Raw genomic sequence first — 19,523 nt, 5'->3', positions numbered from 1 at the left:
AAAAATTTACTTTTTTAAGAATTTTAATTAATTAAAGGGCTAAAATTTAATTTATATAAATGTTTTTAATTAATAAAAAAGCTTAAAAAAATAAATTTTTAAAATCTTAAGGGAAAGAAATTTATAATAAAATTAATTATTTTATAATTTTAAAACTTTATAATTTTATAATTTTATAATTTTTTTTAAAAAAAATTAATTTTATTAATATTATAAATAATATTAAAATTATATTATTTATTTAATTATTAAAAAAATTTAAAATTTTAATTTTAATTTAAAGCTAAAATAATTTAAATTTTATTATATTAATAATATTATTAAATTAAATAATAAACTTTAAAACTATTGTATTAATTAATTAAAAATTAAAAAATAAAAATACTTTTGCTATTTAATTTAATTAAAACTTTAATAAAAGTTTTTTTAATATTTTTAATTTTAAAAAATATTATTAAAATAAATATAATAACTATTTAATAACTATAAATATAATAATTATTTAATAACTTAAAAATTATTAATTAAAAATATTTATATTTAAATTTACTTTTAATTTAAAAGCTTAACTAAACTTAAGTTAAAAAATACTTTTTAATATATTTTCTTTATAATAATAATTATTATTTTTAATAAAATTACAATCTAAAAGCTTTTATTATTTTATAATATTATTAAAATTATAAAAAATCAATTAAAATATATAAAAAAAATAAATTATTAATAATTTTATTATATAGTGTTAAAAATAAATAATAACTAAGTTAAAAATTAACTATTTAGCTAAGCTTAACCTAAGACTATATAATAATTTTTTTTTTTTAGTTATTTATATAAGTTAGTTGTAAAATTCCGACTGATATTGTTATTATTGAGGCTTTGCAGTTAATAAGTGTAAAATTATAACTGTTTTAAGCTTTTAATTGCTATAGAAAGACTATTGTCATTGAAAAACACGATGTTAAAAGCCAGAGTATCTGTCTCTGCCTTTATGCCTATGAGTCTTTCGGATTCTGTGGATATGTTATGGCTAACCCTCGTGCTATTATGGAAAACGCCTGCAGGTAACCATTAATGACAACGTATAATACAACATACATAAAACAAACACCACAGTGAAAGTGTGCTTAACTGGGCCTAGTCAATTCGTTAGGGCTTACCTACCTTTATAACTAAGGTTTACTGTAGCATTACGGGGATCATCCGGGTGGCTCTGGCAGCGGCCAATCAATGCCGCTTGACTCTCTTAACCTGCCACGTTTTCGGCGCCTAGTGTCGGCCACCGGCTTCCTGCCAGCTCGGCCTGTCGATCGCCCCGTTTTGCCGACATCCGTAGGCTGATTATGTACCTCTCTGTATGCATGGAAATGCCTGTTTGGGTTCCTCCAATCGCCAACACCTCCTCACTTCTTCTTTCTTGCTCCTCCCTCTGCCTCTTTTCGTCTCACTTCCCCTCTACGACATCACTTATCAACTGCATCCTCCCACAATATCGGCTGCTTATTCGCTATGCTGCCCGCCACACACAAGTCTACCATCGTCGCAACGCAGTACCACTCACCGGTTGGCTTGCGGAGGCCTTTGGCCGGAAACCTTTGATGCTCGCCTGCATCGTGTTCTTTGGTGTCGGCAGTGGTATCGCCGGCGCCGCCGAATCTGGGATCTCCGCCACCCGCGCCGTCCCGTCTTCGTGGTGCTGGGACCCGAGCGCGACCAATGAACCAGGATGTGCCTTCAGAGACTGGCCGTCACGAGGGGAGACGATCCGCAGAAAACTGGCCATCAAGGTGTCAGCCACGACTCACCGATAGGGGTCTGGATACTCGGTGGCATCCGCTGGCCGTCATCATTGTTGGACGGCTGACCAGGGGGTGGGTGGTGGAGGCGTGCCTCTCGTGGCCGAGCTGATCATCAGGGACATGGTCCCCCTCCCCGAGCGCCCGAAGATGCTGGGCATAGTCATGGCGACTTCCTATCTGGGTTTGGTTCTGGGTCGGGTCATCGGCGGTGTTGTGGTTGGCTATACCACCTGGAAGTGGATTTTCTGGATCAATTGTCCCCTGGCTGTTGCCTCCGCCCTCTGTTTATTTCCTATTCTGGGGCGCCGGACTCAGCAACAACGCGATGCCGCCACTAACCTAGCTGCGATCGCCCGCCGCTTCGACTGGGTCGGAAACTTCTTACTGCCGGCTAGTACCATCTCGATTCTCCTCCCCCTAACCATGGGTGGAAAGATGTATGACTGGTCTTCTTTCCGCGTCATCCTTCCGCGAGCCCTAGGCGCGGTAGGGATGATCATCTTTGCATATACGAAGCTTATTGTCCCCACCCGCTGATCCCCTTACACCTGCGTCCCCCCGGTAGCTTTCTACGAGGCGGACGCTTGGTGGCCAGGGGACGAAAGGAGGTCAGCCACCAACCCTAACAGGAACGTCAGCACCGGAATGAGCTCTGCGCTACACAAGCTCGACAAAACCCTCAAGGCTGTGGCGAGAGCGGTGCCCCCAGTTTGGAGGACCACCCCAATCCCGATTCTTCACAGGGAGTCAGGCATCCCGCCGGCCCAGGTCGCCCTGGCACAGATCCGCCTCCGCAATGCCGCGCAGACACGCAAGCCTCGGCCGACGATGCCCGCTAAGCTAAAGACTAGAGAAAAAACTCCCGGCCCGCATCACACTTACTAGGCTACTACGAACAGCGGCGCTTGTAGGAAAGACCATCAGACTTACGCTCTTCGCCAAGCCATCGCCCTACATCGAACCCGGCCCTGACTTCAGGGCCCAAAAACTCTTGGAGATGGTGGATGGACTCCCCCCCAACATTGCTATACAAGTAGGCTACTCCGATGGCTCGCAAACGTCAAGAGGCACGGGCTGGGGAGCAGTGACCTATCACAATGCCAGGGCTACTACGGCTTTCGGGCCACTACCCAATGCGGAAGTCTACGACGCGGAGGCGCTGGGCGCACTCAAAACCATGGAAATGATGGTAGCGAGGTGTAGGGAGACCCCAGAGATCAGGGAAGTCCATCTCTTCCTTTGACAATTCAGCGGTGGTGGACGGACTCCTTGGGAGACCCCCAACCTCGATGCAACATGCTTATCTTCGCTTTCAGAGACTAGCCGAGGACATGCAACCGATCAAAACCAAGGTATCATGGGTACCAGGACATGAGGATGTTCTAGGAAACGAACAGGCAGACAAACTAGCCAAAAGAGGAGCGGACAGCCAGCCGCAAAGACAAAACTGGTCCACCGCCACGCACATCAAGCGGTGGGTAAAAGAATGAAGCGCCTTGATCCAAGAGCTAGACTGGGTCGACAATACACCAGAATCCTACGCACGCTGGGGCTTGGGAGCACCTAGCAAACCCCCTGAACTGACTGCCCCGAGGACTCCTCGGTAGTTACCTAGGGGAAAGATCAGGACACTAGAAGTTCCAAGAATTCCACGACCGCTTTGGTCGTGACACCATCGCCACGTGCAGGTGCGGCGAGACAAGGACACAAGGTCATTTTGCGGAATGTCGCATGGTCAAACTCTTCCTCCCTAACATCCCTCAAAGGAAGACAGCACTTTCATTTCTTCTCGGCCCGACAGGCTACAAAGCATTCAAGAAGTTAGTGGACAACACTAATCCATACGGACCCCCTTTACAAGACAACACGTAACCAGATTGGCACATTGAAACCCCCTGTCTTTCTTTTGTATCAGCTAAAGAATCAGTGAACGCGGCTTAAGTCAACTGCTCCTGATGTCCTATTGCCAAGGTTCGGCTTTTATGTGTCTAGCTTACTCAGTGGACGTAAATAAAACAAACAAACAAACATTCGTGTGAGACCTGGCTATTTGGAAAAGCCAGTTTCTGACCGGGCAAAGTGGATAGCATCATCGGCATCAACCTCTGCCCAAGACTCTGTTGGGAATGCTTTAAACACTGGCCAAGCTGGAATAGACTCGCCGGCAGCGCTGCGTACAGAAAATGGCTTTCGAATCCCGCTGAGTGTCAAGGCCAACGGGTAATAACTTAATGTTCACACGTACCGCCGGATATCTCGGGTGTGTTTTCGGTTCTATGTATCAATGAGTATTGATCTGTGATATCTATAGCTCCGCAAAGGGCCACTTCCCCTTATCTCAAAACATTGCAAAATACATGAAATACTCGTAAACGCTTTCTCCTATCGATCGAGACTTCAATGGTCTCGAAATTGTGAATGCATCTTCAGCCTCTCCGAGATCAAGTCCAGCCCATCCCGCAGATCCTCCTCTTCGCTATGTATATCCTTGCCGATTATGTTGCTGATAAAAGCCCCCGGGTGACTCGGATACATATTCGGCCGAGCCTCATTAATCCTTACCGCCAACTGTCGAGTCTTGTGCCAGATCTCTTCTGTGTGGTGTGAGATTAATTGCACTAGCAGTGCAATTTGTAATCGCGGACTAACAACCGTATGCAGTGTCCCGATCTGGACCGGCACAAAGTCTGACGCATCAAATTGCTGCGCCTCCGCCATGGTCACCGAGTTGATAAGCATGTGTACCAGATTCTTGTAACTACGAAGGATTTGTATATAGCAGATAAATGCCAATCGAATTTCCACAGCGTCTACTGTGCCTGCCGGTATATATTGTTGCTGACGTCTGGATTGTTTACTAGTCCATTCTAGGTGGAAGGAAGGTTCGTCGTTGGATGAGATTGACGCATCACTAACAGGCGTAGTGGTATGAGGGGTGTGCTGTCGCTGTTGGATAGATGCCAGACTGGAATCGGCTGTGCATGGCGGTAAGATTTGGTTCAGGACTTCGATGAATTTCTGGGCTATTTGGACCGTTTGGTTTATAATAGCTTGGAGTTCTGCGGCTTGAGGTGGTCTCTGTGTTTGAATGCCGTGGAGCTTTAGTTGGATTTGAGAGAGTAATGGTACCGGGTCCATGATAGCTTCAGCTATCTCTGAAGGACAGCAATCTATTGACCTTATTGCAGAATTGCTGGTAGGAGCTCCAGGTATAGCCATTAGAGATGAATCTAATGATTCCATATGAGAAGAAGATGAAGGCTTTAAGTGGGCCTTATCGTCCAGTAGATCTGACCACATTTCATCATTGTAGTTTGTGGAAGATCCGCAGAATAACCCGGGCGTCGTATCTGACATTGTAGGATCAGTATAATGGTCTAGAGACAATGGCCAGACTTCAAAGGCCGTTGCCACCACCTTATGATTCATTGGGTTCGCGGTGCAGGCGGAATCATGCTGCTCTGCTGGGGGGAATTTTGCCATCTCTCGAAGGCCGTCTACGGAAAAGGCCGAGGAACTCTCCAACATTGAGCTGTTCTCATCTTGTGTCGTTGTCCTTGTCGTTGTAATTGCTGTAATTGTTCTGGAAAGACCTTGATTCGAAATGGCTAGGAAACTGCTTTCTGGAGCCCTGTAATTGGCCTCCTCCTGTTTGTTTTCTTGCTTTTTCCGTTTACTAGGTCGGCCGAGGCGGAGGCGAGGACTAAAGACACATTTTTCACCTGCTTCTTTGCAACGACGACAGGGATTTTCATCGTTGGCTGAGGTGCGAGTACACCGTTGCTTCCGCTTATGACACCTGTCACAAGAGAGCCGAAGCAATCGAGGGCTACCAAACGGCAACATGACTGACAAGAAAAATTGAGACAAGAAGCTGATCGATCAAGGAACAAAAAGGAATTTTGATGCCCCTAGAGTCCCCTCTTTTTCTTCGACATTCGTGATGAGCGTTACTTGCTGACGCTGTACTTCGTACTTATGGTGAGAACTATCATTTGAGACGGCCCAGATTCTTGCCAGTAATCGAAGTCAGACCAGAGGGATGTTGGCCGCCCCGGGAATTCGGCCACCCCGGGAATTCGGCCACCGCCTTTTCCCTCCTACAACACCACAACCACACCGCCGCAATTGCTGTTTTTTTTTTTTTTTTAATTTAATGAATTTCTATATAAATAACGCCTAAATATTCTAAAGAAAACATTTCTGCCGCAATAGAAGATCTAAAAAACAGCATTTTGCAGCGGAAAGCTGGGGAATACCCCGAACAACACTGCAAGAACCTTTGAGTAGCCAGTGTGCCCATCAACTAAGTAAACCAAAATATGGCTTCCTTATTTGACTTGGTTGACTGAAGCCTTTGCTTTAGTTAATGAAAGCAGGTTGATTTGCTTGGTCGACGGGAAGTCTTTGCTTTGCTTGGTTGACAAGTATCGAGCAATCACAACCAACCAAGTCAAGTTACTTGGTTGTTGAACACACTGAAGCCTATATATAGATCGCCAATATAGAAGTGATCCAGCGATTTAGTTCCAGTGTGGCGTCATACAGAGATATACGAAACAATAAACTGTCGCTGTTGCTAATCGTATCGTTGCTTGAACTGCTTCCATGTTCGGGGTCCAGTACGGAGGGTCATGCGGACGGATATGGGTGCAACCAAGACAAGCAGCGATGTAGCTGCATGCACAATGAATTTCAATTGTTCGGCGGGCCCTTGACTACTATGGCACCTAAACATTCTTGATGGTGCACTACACATCATGCACAAACCCTTCCGATAGGATTGTAAAGCCTACGACCGCTATACTTCTCGCGCTACCTGGAGGGCCATGGTTAACCAAATTGTCCCAAGCTAGAGATTGCGGGCATAAGCGCGCACTGGCATACTGACTTGGTACTTGCTAGAACTACGTATTCTATAAAATGGTAACTATTCTGTTGCTTAGCTATACCCTGATCTTCTGCTAATATAACCCCCACGACCTAGTTTATCTCTTAGAAAAATAGCCAGTTCGTCACAGAAGGCTACTCATTCCATTCCCGGGGACACGAGAGGACGGGCATTTATTGCCTTGAATAACATGGGGCAGTGCCCGCCGGATGAGCCTACCCTGTTCATGGCTTGCATATACTTAGACGAAGGATTTGTGTTTTATCCTTGAAGTGACAATCCGTATTAAATTTATACATGGTTATACAGCCGATTCTACCCATGCATAGTAAAGCACAAAACGTCACTCGCAATCCAGTAACTCATTTCAAAGCTCCGATCCATGCTGAGCCGAGCTTGGCTTAGAATGTATGTTTGTCAGTTCCGTCGTTGTTGGACCGCCTTTCGTTATATCGACGCTAGGGTCCGAATTGCTCTCTGTCTGCCACAAAAACGGATACTCGTCGGTATCTGCGTCGCCCCTCTTGGGGCGACCCGCTTGGGAAATCCGAAACCCATCCTCTGTACGGAGTACCGACCTTCCAGTTCTTGGGCAACGTCCTAAGCTGGCTTCCAACAGTGTTATTTCTTGCTCGTGAGAGTCCAATTGAACCTCTAGCGAAATTGGATCTACCGCATAGGGTTCCGTTTGTCGCTAAAACGAAAAGGGGCATGAGAGAAGGGAGGCAAGCTAGAGAGAGGGAAAGCATCAGTGGGGAATGGAGATCGGAAGAAGGCGGATAGGAAACTTACCACAGACAACCGCTAGGTTCTGTTCAACAACCGACCACATGGAGGTATCGACATAATTCCATGTGACGTCTGGAGATGTCAAATCCATTCGCAAGGTATAGAAAAAAAGAACAGCGGATATTAGAACCACCCTTTCACCAGTTGTCAGTAGCCAACAGCGCAATAGACGGTGTATCAAGCAGCAGGACCTAGAAGATAGGTAGAACCATACTCCTGGAGGTTTTGAAGGGGGGAAACACACAGGGCACGAAAAAGAGAGATAGTGGCCAAGCCCAATTTTCGAGCCATGGATAACTGAGTTTTGGCAATGTATGGGGCGGGGAATGCAATTAATAAAATGTCAGTAATCATATTAGGGATCACATTTCCATAGAAAAAACTACGGTCATTACAGAGACTGTGATATTCCGAGGTGGAATTGGGTTGACTGGGTCATACTGAACCCAGTTCGAATCCACCGGCTGGCATTTCAAGCTCATAACCAATATCTGCAGGCAGGTATACTCGTCAGCACCAGCCCTTCGCAATAGCCAGATGTTATGTTGTGTTGCTAGCAGGAAGGGACTCACGCTTGCAAGGCCCCACGCTGAGACAATAGCGAAGAGCGTCCAAATCCGTAGCCTGATTGAGTGCAATATGTTAAAGATGCGCCAATAGAAGGCAAGAATAGCCCACTTAATCAACACCAACCCCGAAAAATATGCCAGTTCACCGATGAAGAGTCCCAAAGCCCAGGCGTAAGCCGCATCTGGCGGACCGTCATAGATATGTTTGCCGAAGCCCCGGGGCACCTCTAGAAAGGTTGTTAACTTCTGATTTAGAACGGTGAAGTGATGACAACTAAGCACTGACGGTAAGCAGCTATGGTGAATGTATGAGCACCTGCCCAGATCTGCTTGTGTAATTAGAACTAGGACCTTGACAGTGGTGGGTTCGTCTTTGTGGAGACATACCAATGACGCGATGGCGAGCCAGTCATCTAGCCATAACCTGTTGCGTTTAAGTTTGCGACTTAGGACTCGGAGGCCAGTGGCGATGACAGCTAGAGCCCATGTTATTGTCGTAGCTGCAAGAACTTCGGGGCCTCTGTTCGGTATGGAATCAGTAGCCATAATGCACCTAAGTTGCAGCTATTATAAGCAACCACTTGAACTGGCACCTATGCAGACGCGTCAAAGCTGTCGAAGGTGCTTCGGATGGCGGCGCCAGTGCGTTGCGGTCGAGTCTGATATTTTCCAACAGGGGTTCTCACAATGGAGAGAAGAAAGTAGCTCCGTGTCATGTTTTAGGGTATCGAGATGCCTTTTAGGCGAAAGGACAAACTTCTAACTCTTGTGGAATCCACGATGCCGGTATATGGGTTGTCTCAAGACCTCTCCCTCGGACGTAGCAACACTGTAACATATTCTCTACCGAGTCCTCAATCCAAGGAGTAACGTGTAAGTTAGTGTACCTTGTGTATATATAGTTTGCGTACGCGCCGCGCGTTATCCTTACAATACCTAGATAATACAGACTAATGTACTCTACCTTCCACTTAAGTTTTAACTTCTTGGCATCTGCTGTTGAGGGAATACATATTGGCCTGATTAAACGTGCTAGTTTTGCTACTAATGCAGTTGTGCATGTGCTAGCATATATAGGATGGAAGGGCTTGCATGACTGGGTGCGTGACAGATAGTTGCATGAAAGGGCGTCAGCTCATGAGAAACTGCGCCACATGGGCAACAGTGGTTTGAGAGCCATAAAACGACAAGGTAATCAGTTCAGAAAACAAACCGTACACCAAATCAACCAAGCACCACCCATTGAATGCTCTACCAATTGCCATATTGACCACCGTGCGACCGTCGCCTCGTTATGCCTCTGACAATATATCAACTAATGCTGGTACTTCACAAGCATAGAATTATCCTAAGCTTAGGCATGGGCCCAATTGATCCGCATGATGCAGCCCGAGGGAGTGACCAGTCAAAGTCCGATATCTCCTCTTCTCACTACCAATATAGGACGTATTTTTGACATCCTCGAATAATTTATCACTTTGTCTGTAAAGGAACGACATAATGAACGTATGTCTCTACAAACCTAGTCGAACCCTCGAACCTTTTCCTTTCTCTTTAGTTCTAGATAGACAATATGAAGGCATCTGCTTGATAAACCAAACTCAGGCTAAGCCCCTTTCACAGAGCAACATTTAAGCACTGGTCACCCGTTGTAAAGGCCCGGCTTGTATACTAAGGTAACAAGAGAGGCAACACCCAGAAAAACCTCCTCAACACTAGGATAATCCAACGCAGACTTTAAGCATTAAGCGTATGCAGGCTAGGGCTGATCACTCTTTTCTATGGGCTAGGATTAGCGGTTTAACAAACGTGTACTTGGCTTTCCCATGTTGACTATTCTCGCTGGCTGTTGCTCATACTAGCTTTATAGGCATTAAAATTTGGTCTAACTCGCGCAAGGTTCTTTCAGGGAGGCAAGGCCACACACCCGCCCATGCGGTTACACACCTGATAAAACATCTCCACTGAGCGAACTCCTTCCGGTCACCATATAGTGGTTACGAGGCCGTTAGCACCGAAAACAATCACCACAAAACAGATGTATGACATCCGCACAAGCACCACGTAATCGTGCTACCCAACATCTAGTAAAGTGGGAAATAATACAGTGAGTTAGTTCACGGGCGAAAAAATGGGATATTTCAACTGCCGTCTATAATAAATATTGTATCATATACGCGAGATACCAGACCGGTTGATTAATAGGCAGGGCCTACTAGGCCCCCGCCTCTTTATGCTAAAGAGGCAGGCACATAACCTGTATTTTGTGACAATACGTATGTCACGACCCAACGCCTTTATAGTTGCAACAATAGGCCTATAGGGTAGGTACCCTGGAATTATAAAAAAATAATAGTTTAATCAGTAGCAGGACTTATATACAGTTAAGTAAACTAAAGTAAACTACTTTTTATTTAAGTAATGTTAAACTATAGCTATTGCTACAGCTAAAAAATAAAGCTTATAGCAGCTATTTTGGTACCGTTTAAAGCCTTTTAGCTAGCTTATAGCACTAGCTACAGTTAGTAATAGCTAATTACCCCCTATAGCCCCTATAATTCACAGTAATAAGCTATACTTACTAATCAACCTTTTAACCTACCCTATAGTTTATAAGCTATTGCTTAATTAAAATTAGCTTATAGCTTTTTAATAGCTATTGCCTAATTAGGCTTAGCGTTATAAAGCCTTATAAACTTATAGAATTATAAAGGATTACAGTGCCTTAAAGCACTATAAAGTATAGCTTTCTAAAAATTTAAAAATTAGATTTAATTTTAAAAGACCTGCTTTTATAGAAAATCTAGTTAATCAGAGGGTTAAAATTCTGCTTATATAAGCGTTATAAGCTAATAATATTACTTAAAAAAATAGGTCCTTAGGATTTTAAAGGGGAACTTTATGAAAAGCTTAAAAATTGCAAAATTTAAATTTGGGCCGAATCCTCCACCAACAATAAAAACGGTTCCCTAATAAAGCCTATAAACACTTAATAATTACGTAATTGGCAGAAGGGATTAAAATACATAAGCTATACTAAAGGATAGCCTGAATTTAGGGCTATCTAACAGTAGTCTTTATATATATAAATTCTATTTATTAGTATTGATTGTTAAAATATAAATAGTAGACGTTTTCCTAAGTTTTCCTATACTAGTAACTTTAATCAATCAACGAATTCAACAAGCAAAATTAACCACTTTTGACTATTTCTTACTAAACTAGTAATAAAACTAACTATACTATAGCTTTAAAGTTTTATAAGTAATTAACTTATTTAAAATTAAATAAATTTAAGTAAACTTTATTATATATATTATTTAATATAATTAAATAGTTAATTATAAATATAATATTGAAATTAAATTTATTTAATATTTTTTATTAATTATATAATTATTTTTATTTAATTTTTAATTAAAATTAATTATATTAAAAATAATAAAAAAACATTTATTATTAAAACTTTATATTAAAAATTAAAAATAAAATATATTAATTCAAATTAAAAAAATTATTATTTTTATTATTTTTATTTAATAATATATTAATTTTAGTAATTATATTTAAAAAAATATTAAAAAAATATAAAAAATTAAATTATTTTTAAATACTTTAATATAAATATAATAATTATATAAATAAAAAACATAATTTAAAAAAGTTATAATTATTATAATTTTTAAATTTTTTTTTATTAATTTTATTATATATTTAAAAATTTAAATTTTTTTTTAAATATATTATAAAATTATTATTTTTTATAAAATTAATAATAAAAAACACTTAAAATAATATTTTTATAATAATTAATTAAGTAATAAAAATAATATATTTTATTTTATCAATAAAAAATAATATAATTAAAAAATTTATATATTAATTTATTAAATATTTTTATATTAAATATAAATTATTAAATAAAATTATTTTAAATAAAAAATTAATATTTATTTTTAAATTTTAATAATTAATTATAATATAATTAAAATTAAATTAAAAATTTAATAATATTAATAAAATATTTATAATTTTATATAAATTATAAATTAAAATTAAATATTTATAAATTATTTAAAATATATATATAAAATTATTATTATAATTAATAAAAAAATTAAAATTAAAATTATTTTAATTAATTATATTTATTATAAAATTTAAAGTTATAAAATTAATAAAATTAAATAATAATATTATAATTTAATAAAAAAAATATTTTTTTATATTTAATTTTATTTAATTTTTTAAATTATTAATATTTTATATAATTATATATATTATTTTCTAATATTATATATTTTTAATTTTTATAAATATTTAGTTTTTTTTTTGAATTAATAAAACTATTTATATATATATATATATATATATATATATTTATTATTTTAATTTTAATTTTTAATTTAATATATTAAATAATAATTTTATAAGATAATATTAAAAAAATTATTTTAAATTATAAAAAAACTTTTAATTAAAAATATAAATAAAATAATAAAATAATATATTTTTTTTATAAAAAATATTTTAAAATTAACTTTTTATATAATAAATATTTATTTATTTTAATATATTTTTTAAATTAATATTTTTTATAAATTATTATAATATTATTAATATTTTAATTATAAAAATAATAAACTTATTAATAAAAAAATTAAATTTTTTATATTTAAATTAATAAAATTTTAAAAATATAAATAATAATATTTTAAAAATAAAATTAATAAAAAAAATATTATATTATAATATAAGTTTTATAATTATAATAATAAGTTTATAAAGTAAATAAAATTAAATTAAATATAAATTGATTATTTAATAATATTTAATTTATATAAATTAAATAAATTATAATTTTATTAATTTATTTTATAAACTATATAAATTTAAAAATAATTAAATATATAAATTTACGTTTTAACATTTATTTAAATAATTTAAATAATTGGTTATTAATATAATAATTAAATTAAATTTAACTATTATATTTATTAACTATATAACATTAATAAAACAGCGCCCATAACTAACCTAACCGCTTCCCTAACATAAACCTAATACCTAAAGGTTTATCCCTTGGAAACAGCTAACCTATACTAATTATATAGGACCCAGTTCGTCACACTATGTATCAGTCACCGGCCTCAGCCGGGGGCTTAGTCAAACAACAACCCAGTGTAGCAACACTCTAAAGGTATATAAAGGCCCAACTTCCTCATGGTGTGTCTCTGCTAGTGAAGAAAGAGGGCGCCATAAGATAGCTGTCGCCGTAGCTAATACAGAGGGTTGACACAGAGGGAGCAAGGTTTGAAGTATCAACGACTTTCTTTCTTTCTTTCTTTCTTTTTTTTCTTTTTTTTTTTTCTTTTTCTTTTTTTTTTTTTTTTTTTAAAAAAAAAAAGAACTTAAAACAGAGCGCTAGTTGTGCCTGCAGTTTAGCCTGACCAGTCGTCTATCAGGAAGCATGAAAAGGGCATTTACGCGGATGAACACCCCCCGGAACCGTGCTTTTGTCTCTCAGCTATCCATACCTTGATTTCACAAGTCATGGGGTTTCACTGACGCCAGCAACTCCTTAGCCTTCTCCTGCATCCCTTGGTACCACTCCTGCAAATGATTGCGGCTTGCTAAACTGGGCTTCTTTTGGCCAGGAGACTGATGGTCCTCGGAGGGGGCAGCCTGAGCCTGCTGCAGTCTCTTCCATTCGCCGTGGCAGGACCGAATCGTGTCTATGCATTTAAGTAGATCCCTTTTCAACAACAGGCTACGCAGCATGACCTGCTCATCTGGCTCCAGCTCCAGGCAGCCAAAGGAGAAAACGGGCCGTCCCTGGCGCATCAAGCTTGAGGTAATCGAACTCGAGGTCGTCGAGGCATCTGCCGTCACGACGTCCGGCGGAGACAGGGCGGACCTCGATGGCGAACCCTGTGACTGGCTGCCTATAGAGCCATCATTCCAGTGCTCAGTCGTTTGGGCGTTGTCCGCAAGGTCGGACTGCATCGAGTCGAGCGCCGACTCATACATGCTCAAGATGAGGTCTAGGATAGTGGTAACAAGCATGGGGCAGCTGTGACACATCTTGAACCCATCCATCGCCATGATGGGAGGCAGACTGGTCATTGCCTTTCGGTTCACGGACATGATGCGATCCATCGTGGGTGCCGTGCTCAGAGAGCACCGCTCGAGACTCTCGATGACGCTTGTGAGAGCGGCCGCGTGGTGGTATCGCTTCAAGCCGTTGGAGTCGCGCCAGGATTGCGAGGCAGCCACCGTCGACTTGGCGCCGAGCTCTGTCAGCGGCGGGTGTGTCGCTTGGTGCTGCCAGGCGAAGTGAGCCTGCCACCCCTCGGCGGTGCTGTCTTGGGCGTGTTGGGGGTCAAAGATGCGGACGGAGCATGGGGTGTCGACAATGTCCATGTCCAAGGGGTCGGCGCAGCCCCCCAGGATATCAGCAGACACGGCACCGTGTGTCGGGAAAAGCTTAGCCGGCGAGGATCCCGATCCCGACCCGGCATAATCGCCCACGTCGCCGAGCTGAAAGACCCCGCCTTCTTTGATGAGGGGAACAGCGGGCACCAGCGCCGGAAGAACCGCGCCTGTCGACGGGGCATCGCTGCGGCTCCAGGAACCAGACGCAGGTCTGGCTCCCAGCGTAAGCTCCGTGTATGGATCAGAAGACGGCGGCATCTGTGGCCGGGCCTCCCAATGGTGACTCCCGCCGAGCCGCTGTCTCTTGAACGAGCTGCGGCCGACCATGGACACCTGGTACTGGCATTTGAGACCCAAGCTGACGCAGCGAGAGCACCCGTCCTTGTCGCCAGAACACCGAACCTGTCAGCGAGGAGGCTTGAAAGTTAGCGGGAGTCTGCCATCCACTATGCGGCCGGCAGAAGCGGCAAACCGGACCGGAGTTTTCTTGGTGGCCGCCGGCACTCACTCACCTTGGAGGTATTACACTGGTTGCATGCAAACCGAAGTCTAAACGGCTTTGGCGCCCCTGCTTGGCCAGCTTCGAGGCCCCCATCCATCGTCATTGTCCCACAGGAAGCGAAGAGTGTGTGGCGGCTGGTTGAGGCTGGGTTGGGCTGAGGCTTTCTGCTGGGAGCGTCGTGAGCCTTTGGGATGATCGAGGGGATCAAGGGCAATGCAGCGCTCTGGAAATGGTCCGATGTGAAGGTGCGGAAATCGTACCGGAAAGGTGGGTCGCGAGAATCTGGGTGAGTGAGTGAATGAATAATCAGGAAGAGGGAGGCGGCTTGCTATTGAAGTCGGGACTAGTGCCTAGCGGGACCCCAGTCTGGGATGGAACAAAAGAAAATCAGTCAGATTCAGGATCAACGCCAAAGGAGAAAAGCAGCACAAGAACGTTATTCTATGTATTTCTTGGTGTACCTTTTTTTTTTTTTTTTTTTTTTTTTTTTAAGTTCTAGTTGGAGGGAGTGGCAAAGGTTCTCAAATCTAACTGCAGCAGTTCTTTGATACTGCTTGAGGCTGTAGTTGCTGTTCAAGTCGATTCTTTGTGTTTATTGATGCATCTCTTTGGTCACGACGATTCCACTATTTGGGTTTTCTCCTACCTTTGTTTTCTTCTTTGGCCTCAGAGTATCAATTCGATACTGTAGAATTCGGACTCGGGCTTCTGCTGCTGCCAGTTGGCGCTTTGGTGATCTAGAGGTCTAGATGACTTTACAGCTTTCCGGAAAAGCAGCTGGGCGTGCTGTTGGGTTAGCACACACCGATTGAATCAACCATGAATCAACCATCCATCGTAGGGCACTTGTTGCGGCCGTTGGTGTGTGGGAAATGACGGATTCTGGTTCTTTTCTTCTCCCAGTTGCTGGCAACGGCGTTGGGGCGTTGTTGCTTGGCTGGGTTGGCCTTTATCCTCTAGGATGAAGATATTGGTTTAACAACGGCTTTGCGATGTTGACTGGCCACGGTCCTGATCTAACCCACCCTTCTCGAGCGTTCCTTTCGGTGAGGGTAAGCTTCCTGGCTTGATGATGGCAGAGGAAGACTATTCTGCTGTACGGCATGGAATCAATCGTTAAACTTGAGGAAGTCAGCGAGGGCTTATCGGTAATAGGTTTTGACGGGCGAAAAAATCAAGACATCGAGAGGTTAAAAAGGGCGTGGGAGGTGTGCGACGGTAGGAACAGCAAATAGATATCATTGATATAGCATTTTTGAAGGAAATGATCTGTATAATGGCTTCCGTGACCGTCGACGATAAGCAATTGCTTTGATGGGAGGTTTTTTTTTTTTTTTTGGCCCAGCCTCGGGGATGAAGATCTTTTGTAGGTATTTGAGAGCAGTAATTTTAATAATCCGGCCTTTCTCTGACGTTTCAAACACCGAGTTAGCCATGAATTGAAGTTCTGAGGGAAACCACTGTTGTTGCGTGCTTAAATCTTTGAAGATGCCCAAACGGGGAAGGATCCGACCTATTGCCAAGATATAGATACTTTGCGATTGAAGTTCAATAACGTGAACTAGGTTGTTTCTTCTGATATTAGCTCTCTTGTTGGCAGCCCTGAGCATGCCAACGGGTAGGTCCATGCTGGCAATGTTCCCGGCGTTGGACAGATCTGCGGTGCGTAGGTGCGATCGAGGACCCGCCAGGGTGAGCGTAGTAGGCTGTCAGGCAAGATGGGTGTGAATCTCTTTACTTGAGCTTGTCATCGCTAATTAGAGCGCGTGGGGTTCAGAATCAATCGTTGCGCAGCGTAACGAATCGAGGGCGCTCCGTTTGGATCGAGATGGATGCAGGATTACAGACGCCGGACACCGAAGACAACCCCGACCACCCCATGCTGCTACGCATAGTTAGAAGCCATTCGCATGCTGACTGGTAAAGCCGGTTTCGATTCGATTAAAGTACACAAGATAGCCAAACCCATTTGTATGCCCGATTTTGATAACATTGCCGCCGAACAAGTGGTTCCTCTTACACAACTTGCTCCGAGTTTCTTGCTCTTTTCTCTCTCTTTTTTCCCCCCCGCTTGCTATCCCCTCGCACGCAGAGGCTACGTCAAGTGTGGGAGCATCCGGGGAGGACGCACCCCACGAGCACATATTCTTCGCCCATTGCACCAGGGCTGGTCACATTGGCATCAATCATCCTCAGGGTGATTTTTGCCGAGCTTTCCATCTCGACACGTTTACCCCTCCGCTAGCCCACCGGGAACTATTCGACCTCGACAAGTTTCTACGGCACAACCTATCAAAGGACCCAGGGTCCCTCTGCCGTTCAAGACGCCGTTGGCCACCTTGGGAGCCTGTTGCACCACGGCGACAGGCAGCGGGAGAATCACGTCCACCCCTAAGCACCGGCTGTATCCGTCACCGCCACTGCCAGTCACCATGGCGCCGCGGTGGAGCGCCTGGCGAGGCCCGAACATGTCGGACTTTTTGCACAACTTGAACGTAACCAACGACAACAGATGTCCGGACGAATCCGAGTTCAGCTTTGAGGATGCCCTGGCCATGTTCACCAACTCGCAGTTCTTCGACTCCGGCTCGGGTCAGAACATTGATTATCAGGCCCTTCCTGTCCACCCGGAGATTGAGCATGCAGCCCCTTCGGCGGCAGCCAGCACCGCTGACGAGCTCGCCTCACTTCTGGGTGACTTCACCAACCTAGACTTCATAACGAGTGAGTTCCTTGCCTGCCATCCGGACGGTGTCTATTCGTGGCACCTTCACTGTCCCTCCCCTCGCCCCTTTCAATTTCCATCCCTCTCCCCTTTCCTCTGCCTGTTCCCTCCTCCCCATCCGTCGAGCAGCACGACCTTCTCAAGTTCTGCGGGCTGCTGTTTTCGTTCTTCGACACTGCTCTCGTGGCCATCCCACTTGTTCGTAATAGTTGCTCGGGTCGGCTGCCGGGCCGGGAAAACAAGGGGCGACGAGTTGCGGCCGAAATCAGCACCCAAACCGGAGGCTTGACCCCAACCATCATAGATACACACAAACCGGCCAGTTTTTCGGCGCTGGCGCGACGGCGTTTTTCGGCCTCCGAGCGTTCAAGACAAGCAGCAAGTCAGCCCTCCCTTTTCCTACCGACTGTGGACTGGGAGCGCCATGCCCTCATCACTACTGCCCGCGTAGGGACCTAGTTCCTCGAAATTGAATCCCATAAATCTTCCGAGATAGGCCATATCCCGTAGTCTGCAGTTGTCACTATCTCACGGGCAGCGGTCCTGGCGAACCTTCGTGCCTCCACAATCAAGAACGGACCCGGTTGCTTATTCCGGGGGTATTTTCGATACCAGCAACCCGTCCCATCCGTACCACATCCCACATCCGTATTGTCCTGTCCCTCCCGCTCCCGTTTGTTTACCCAAGTCACAGCTTCTTCTCTACCAATCGAATCCCCACCCCCCTTCAACCCTTTTCTCTTTCTTACCCGAACTTGACATCTCTCCTACGATACCTAGAATTTGACTGCCGTCCCTCTTAGATCCAAGACTTGACACTAACATCAGCAGGCGCTTTCGATCTTGGGGAATTCGACTGGCTTTTTGACCTGAGCGTCCCACTCCCCCACGAGGGCCTAGGCAACCTGCAGACCATACAGCCCAACCCCCTATCTCACCATAAATCCCCCGTTCCTCAGCAGCGGCCCCAACTGAGCTCCTATGATCAGCCTGACCCTGTAACAGGCGACAGCCCTTCGAGAAAAGCCAGTGTATCAACACAGCACAGTAGATCGCTGAGCTTTGAGGAACTACCTCGCCTTGCTGAGGAAGTGGACAGGCGCAAGCGCAACACGGCCGCCAGCGCCCGTTTCCGTATCAAAAAAAAGCAGCGCTGGACGGCCCTCGAGAAGGCAGTTACTGAGATGTCTGAGAAGGCAACCCAGCTGGAGAACCGCATCACCCTCCTCGAAACGGAGAACAACTGGCTCAAGAACCTAGTCATAGAGAAAAGCAACGGCAACGAGGAGTTCGCCGCCAAGTTCAAGGAGTTCAATTTGAAGCATAAGGCGAGCAAGACAACCACCGAGTCATCTGTGTCATCGGGCGCCGCCACGAAGAAATAATCACAGTCATTGGTAGCTCGATTATATAACAGGTTAGTTTTGATCTCTTTACTTGTCAGGACGAGCTGTTGGAATCATGAGGGGAAAGGCCCCGGCGTATGCCTATTCCAGCAGGACGGAAGGATGGGCAGGTCGAGCGGGAGTTGTTTGGGAAAAACCAACCATTGGGTTATTGCCAATGGGGCAAAGTTCTTAGGACGTCTTTGCAAGGATTGATGCTTACGGCTGACCACGGCACTGCTGGGCAATCCGGCATTTGCGATTAGCGTTATATAGGAGCAGGGGGCAGGGGGGTTGATGGACATAGTTTTCAGCCTACTTCTCCGTAGTGTGATGGGAGAGCAGCAGCTGCATGTGAAGCCCAGGGGCATTGATGCTTGGATGGCAGTCATCCCTGTCAGAACAAATCCGTAGTAGTTCTGGATTCC

General features: G+C 43.2%; 5 protein-coding genes across 5 annotated transcripts; 2 read left to right on the top strand and 3 right to left on the bottom strand.

The window, feature by feature from the left end:
• Positions 1-1,367: 1,367 nt before the first annotated feature.
• On the top strand, positions 1,368-2,638 carry TRIVIDRAFT_222581 (uncharacterized protein; the record flags this gene model as incomplete). The annotated part of the gene is made up of 3 exons (XM_014100682.1): positions 1,368-1,787; positions 1,869-2,285; positions 2,438-2,638. The coding sequence occupies 3 exons, from the start codon at positions 1,368-1,370 to the stop codon at positions 2,636-2,638; spliced, it is 1,038 nt and encodes a 345-aa protein (XP_013956157.1).
• Positions 2,639-4,196: 1,558 nt separating this feature from the next.
• Positions 4,197-5,645, bottom strand: TRIVIDRAFT_70991 (uncharacterized protein; the record flags this gene model as incomplete). The annotated part of the gene is made up of 1 exon (XM_014100681.1): positions 4,197-5,645. One exon carries the CDS (start codon positions 5,643-5,645, stop codon positions 4,197-4,199), a length of 1,449 nt encoding a protein of 482 aa, XP_013956156.1.
• A 1,503-nt stretch (positions 5,646-7,148) lies between these two features.
• On the bottom strand, positions 7,149-8,594 carry TRIVIDRAFT_53608 (uncharacterized protein; the record flags this gene model as incomplete). Its single annotated transcript, XM_014100680.1, is given in 6 exon segments — positions 7,149-7,420; positions 7,483-7,613; positions 7,724-7,909; positions 7,921-7,970; positions 8,052-8,322; positions 8,443-8,594. 6 exon segments carry the CDS (start codon positions 8,592-8,594, stop codon positions 7,149-7,151), a joined length of 1,062 nt encoding a protein of 353 aa, XP_013956155.1.
• Positions 8,595-13,444: 4,850 nt separating this feature from the next.
• Positions 13,445-15,088, bottom strand: TRIVIDRAFT_230774 (uncharacterized protein; the record flags this gene model as incomplete). The annotated part of the gene is made up of 2 exons (XM_014100679.1): positions 13,445-14,885; positions 14,996-15,088. 2 exons carry the CDS (start codon positions 15,086-15,088, stop codon positions 13,593-13,595), a joined length of 1,386 nt encoding a protein of 461 aa, XP_013956154.1.
• Positions 15,089-16,987: 1,899 nt separating this feature from the next.
• On the top strand, positions 16,988-19,095 carry TRIVIDRAFT_180261 (uncharacterized protein; the record flags this gene model as incomplete). The annotated part of the gene is made up of 2 exons (XM_014100678.1): positions 16,988-17,709; positions 18,539-19,095. The coding sequence occupies 2 exons, from the start codon at positions 17,418-17,420 to the stop codon at positions 19,093-19,095; spliced, it is 849 nt and encodes a 282-aa protein (XP_013956153.1).
• Between the last annotated feature and the right edge of the window lie 428 nt (positions 19,096-19,523).

Source organism: Trichoderma virens (assembly GCF_000170995.1).
Source record: "Trichoderma virens Gv29-8 chromosome Unknown TRIVIscaffold_51, whole genome shotgun sequence".
NCBI lineage: Eukaryota > Fungi > Ascomycota > Sordariomycetes > Hypocreales > Hypocreaceae > Trichoderma > Trichoderma virens.
Note: the sequence above shows the minus strand (reverse complement) of the source record. Positions and strands in the feature narration are given on the sequence as shown.